This window comes from Aphanomyces invadans (genome assembly GCF_000520115.1).
Source record: "Aphanomyces invadans strain NJM9701 unplaced genomic scaffold supercont1.60, whole genome shotgun sequence".
Classification (NCBI taxonomy): domain Eukaryota; phylum Oomycota; class Saprolegniomycetes; order Saprolegniales; family Verrucalvaceae; genus Aphanomyces; species Aphanomyces invadans.
The window spans coordinates 321,532-326,006 of record NW_008580205.1 but is presented as its reverse complement, the minus strand read 5'-3'; the positions used below and the strand labels follow the sequence as shown (position 1 = coordinate 326,006).

The 4,475-nt window shown below is 47.9% G+C and overlaps 1 protein-coding gene across 1 annotated transcript; it reads right to left on the bottom strand.

The window, feature by feature from the left end:
- Nucleotides 1–3,507: 3,507 nt before the first annotated feature.
- H310_14073 (hypothetical protein) lies at nt 3,508–4,158 on the bottom strand (the record flags this gene model as incomplete). Its single annotated transcript, XM_008881812.1, has 1 exon — nt 3,508–4,158. One exon carries the CDS (start codon nt 4,156–4,158, stop codon nt 3,508–3,510), a length of 651 nt encoding a protein of 216 aa, XP_008880034.1.
- Between the last annotated feature and the right edge of the window lie 317 nt (nt 4,159–4,475).

The following is a 4,475-nucleotide window of genomic DNA, read 5'->3' as shown; positions in this document are numbered from 1 at the left end:
TGCTACACATTCAAATGCTATCCGCTGTCGGCTCAAAGTACAATCGAGTTGATTGAAAGTCAATACAGAAATTGGGTCGATAGTCCAGCCACAGGTGCACTTACACTGCCCCCTCCCATTTCAACCTAGAACTGATGGAAGTGCAGCCGCATAATGCTCACTACCCGTATACCGGAGTAGTGCCCGTGTGCAATGGAGCAATACTACGGGTACCGGTAATTGACCCCTGTTTCGACTCCCACCCCATGTGGTGGTTACTCATGAATGTGATCAGATGACATTGTGTCAGGTAGTGCTCCTCTTCGCGGACCGTATCCATACCTTGTAGCAGTTCCGACTTGATTGAATGGAAGGGCGTCATGGCGACCTTAGCTGCCCAGCGTGTATTTCGTTGCGTTGTATGGTTTGTTCATGATGGAGTCCTTTCAGCTCAACCAGTTGCGCCAGGTTTTCCAGTCGATGTTTTGAGCCTTGGCGAATCCTCTGGATCCCTCGATGTACCTCTTGCCCTGGGAGTTGGTGTGTCTGGTGTAGGCCATGGTTCGACGTTGATTTGAAAGACGCGGTTTAGCGGGACTTTTAAACCAACCAGTAATTTTCGAGAAACCAGTCAAAAATATTTCTTACGTCCTCAAAATGAAGAGAAATTGCCTTTGCGTTCCTGGTATATGTTTTCAACAGACATGAGTAGTTTTAGAAGACAAAAATATTGAACTTCAGTGAAGAATAGTTTATTGTGACCTCGCTTTAGGTAAGACCCAAAAGGATACCACAACGGACAGCTGAGGTTTCAATGCACATTGACTATACGGCATAACGTACAGTACATCCACGTCATGGAATGTACCCAGTAGCACACGGGCTTCGAACGGGAGCTCTATGGCGTGAGCTATAATTCATATTGTTTGTGGTGTTATTGTAGTATCGAATTTTCCAACGTAGGACGGTTTGCATGACATAATGTATGTTGCGACATATTGTTTCAAGGAAGGTAAAGTGAGCAGGTTCATGCATTGAAATGACAGTGTATCCAAGATAAGTCATGTATGATATCATGTACTAGGTCGTAGAAGTCCTTTTCACCCATTAGCTAAAAATACTGCAATCACTACTTGCAGATTGAATTGTGCGACAATATAAAAGAATCGAAAATATGGTGAAGTATTACTGCGGACATTTTTCCGTCGTTCTCTGTATATCATTAACGCTGGAAGACATACACGAGGTACTTCTCGCTGAGGGACCCAAGAAACTCTACGCTTTCGAATTCGTCAGATGATCAAGGGGAAAAGTCACGCCAAGCACACAACTCAAACCCGATTGCAGCATCGATCGTTCTCGTTCACGTACACCAACTTTGTCGAATTCATTGTCTGGACCATGGAAAATACTGCCGTCAAAGTAGGCACAATGACCGGCTATCGTTTGGGCATGCGATACTACTACAAATGGAGCGTGTGGCCTTACCGTCTGAGTATGAAAGCGCCCTAAAGGTCGTTTTTCAAGGTATGCAACGAACACAATGCGCGACTTAACATCGAACTTTGGGTATATGCATACGGCGAATAACCGTAACTGGTGAGCAAATCATGTCAACAAAGGTCAGAGAAAAAACTGCTCGGTGTCGGAACATATGATGCTATGTGCAGAACGACATTCTCTGTGTTGGACTATGGGTTTCAGCACCTCGTTCTTATACTATCGTGGAACCTGATGGCCAGGTCGAAATCAACTGAAATGCTCCAGCTCACGCACCTCATCTACGAAGAGGATGCAACTGGAATCACGTTTTTCAAATCAAAGACGGACCTAGACGACAGCAAGCACCGTCACCTACGACACATGTACGCTAATCCGCTGAAGCCTCACATTTGTGCCTTCCTTGCGCATGGCATTTACCTTGCGTCTGACTGTTCTCGGCCGAGCCTCAAGTCGACTACACGTGCGTCTGTGTGTGCAGCCGATGACGGTCAGAGAAATGTGGACTGCACACTGCTCAAGGGGCTGGGGTCGGCGGAGCAAATGCAGGTGGCTGGAGTGTGTGGGATTAAGCCTGGTTTGTGTGTCACATACAAACTCCAAGTAAATTCCCCCATGTGCATCAGTGACATGCGTCTGGTCTCGCAGCACTGGTGGCCCATCACTTGTCAGCAAATGCTCCTTAGGGAATGTGTTTGAGCGCAATATGAATGCGCAGATGACCAGTTCGTTAGGCATGTTGTAGCAGAACTTCCATTGAATGACGCCAAGTTTGCTGTTTTGCCATCGCATTTTCATGGACAAATATAATGCCGTGGCAGAGCAAGCAATGGATGCCACGTTCCTTAACGTTGTCAGCGACTCAACTTGCATGATGTTTGGCCATGCTCTTGCGCTCACCGTTTCTCATTTCGAGTACATCGCAGTGGTCATCCCGCCCAAGCACACAACATTCCCTGATATTTCGCTTGCTATTTTTGCGTAATCATTGCGCCTCCAGCCTGCGACATCAAACCCGCGTTTGCTACCATCAGGAGTGCACCCGTGCATAGAACTGTATAAGCTATGGAAAGACGAACAGCGTGAATTGAAAGCATGCCAAGCAGTATTGTTGGCCAAGTTCGTGAATTAAATGACGAGCGGGACGTTTCCAGTGGAAATATCACCAAGGCACATATTGTAGTTCGGATCGGCCGTTGCACGTCGCTCCAGGGGTTGTCGGAGATCTTGGCGGAGATCCGCGACCCCCAGATCCATATGTTGGCGGCCAATAGATGCCACTGGATCTTGCCCAAAGGCGGCCCCTCGTCATCGACAACCCGATTGTACAAAAATCCGCGAAACGACGACGAAAGTACAAGTGTACCTACCTTCAATGTCCAGCACTGTACCGAACACTTATAAAGGATGATTTGCACCTCGCGAGATATCACAATGAGATATTCGTCGGAGATGAGCTCCCGCATAGTTCCAGTGACCCCGGAGCTCAAGTTGCTCTGCTCGCGGCAGATTCCAGTCAGTAAGAGTTTGATGATGAAACAATGTTCGTGTCCTTCCGTTAAGATGTACAATCTCGCTCAACAAACGGGCTAAGAGGCAGGACGATGAGCCCCTATTGACACATGATACAACTCCATTCCTACTGTCGAGTTAACAGTCCGCGAGAGTATCGAGGGGGCTCTGAAAATTTTTGAAAATTGATAATAATATTACAGGGGCTACATTTCAATGCTGAATTTGGCACTACCTGCAATATTCAATATCAAAAAATGTATTAGTTCATACGAGGAATACAACTAATGGAGGTATTTCTTGCTAATCATCGCCATCCTTGTCACATGCGCTTGAGAACGACATGCCGTCGTCAGAGGATGTGTCGCACTCATTTTCATGGCGACATTGATCTGAACCCTCTGATTCAGCATCCCGAAGAGCGCGATCAAGTCCGAATAGCTTCTCTGTCGACGAAGGTATGGTGTTGTAGATGACTTCTGTGTCCAACTCATGAAAGGCTTTGTCTAGGCGATCTCATACATCTTGAAATGTTGTTGTTGAGGTATAGACACGTCCCACCGATCCCTTGATGTTTGCCCACACCATCTCGGTAGGCTGCAGCTCAGAAAACCCGGGGGCAGAGTAGACAACATGATGCCCCCGCGCCTTGGCGATTTCGACAACAACAGGAAGGACGTGTTCGCCCAAGTGCTTCTTCAGCGCCTTCCATGTCGTTGTCTTCAGGTCCGTAATCGAAACTTCAAAGATGCCGTGGATAACACAAGCGTCGTAGAAGTCTGTCTTCTTCCACGTACCTTTCCGCTTCGTCTTGGGCTTGCCTTTGTGGTACTTGGCGTTGTCCATCACAAACACTGCGCATGCCCACCCAAGTTCTTCAACTTCATCCATGAGCTTGCCAAACCAGTCAACGAAATAGTCATGGTTAAACATAGCATGGTAGTCCTTCACAGTCCTGCCATTCTTCTTCCCACCGACGAAAATTCCCAGGCTCAGGAGATGTGCGGCGTCCGATCCGTCGTCAAGAATGCCCGCGATGAAACAGTACCGACGTCCCTTGTGCTTGGGATTTGTCGTCTTGTCTTCGGGATGGAAGAGACTGTCGGCATGACGTGCGTAGTGGTGATGAATGAAACGAGGATACATGGACGCGGTACGTACCATCATGCTGACGTATTGGTCTCATGCGTCTTGGTGTTCCTTGCTCATGCTGTACTCAGTCTCACCAACACGCTTCCCTCGAGCGTAACCCTGCTTTGCAAGAAAAGCCTGCACACCTCGAAGGCACGACGAATAGCTCTAGTGGCAGTTGGGATCAATGGCCAGAACATGATGCTCAAGCAAGAGAGCCAAGACGTCTTTTGCCACAGTTCGGGTACGTGCAACGCTGCGGTCATGGATGAAGATTTCGACAAGTATTCGAACCGCGCGACGATTGGCACGATGGCGTGGTGGTTCCATGTGTTCGATGGGGGATCTGCGAT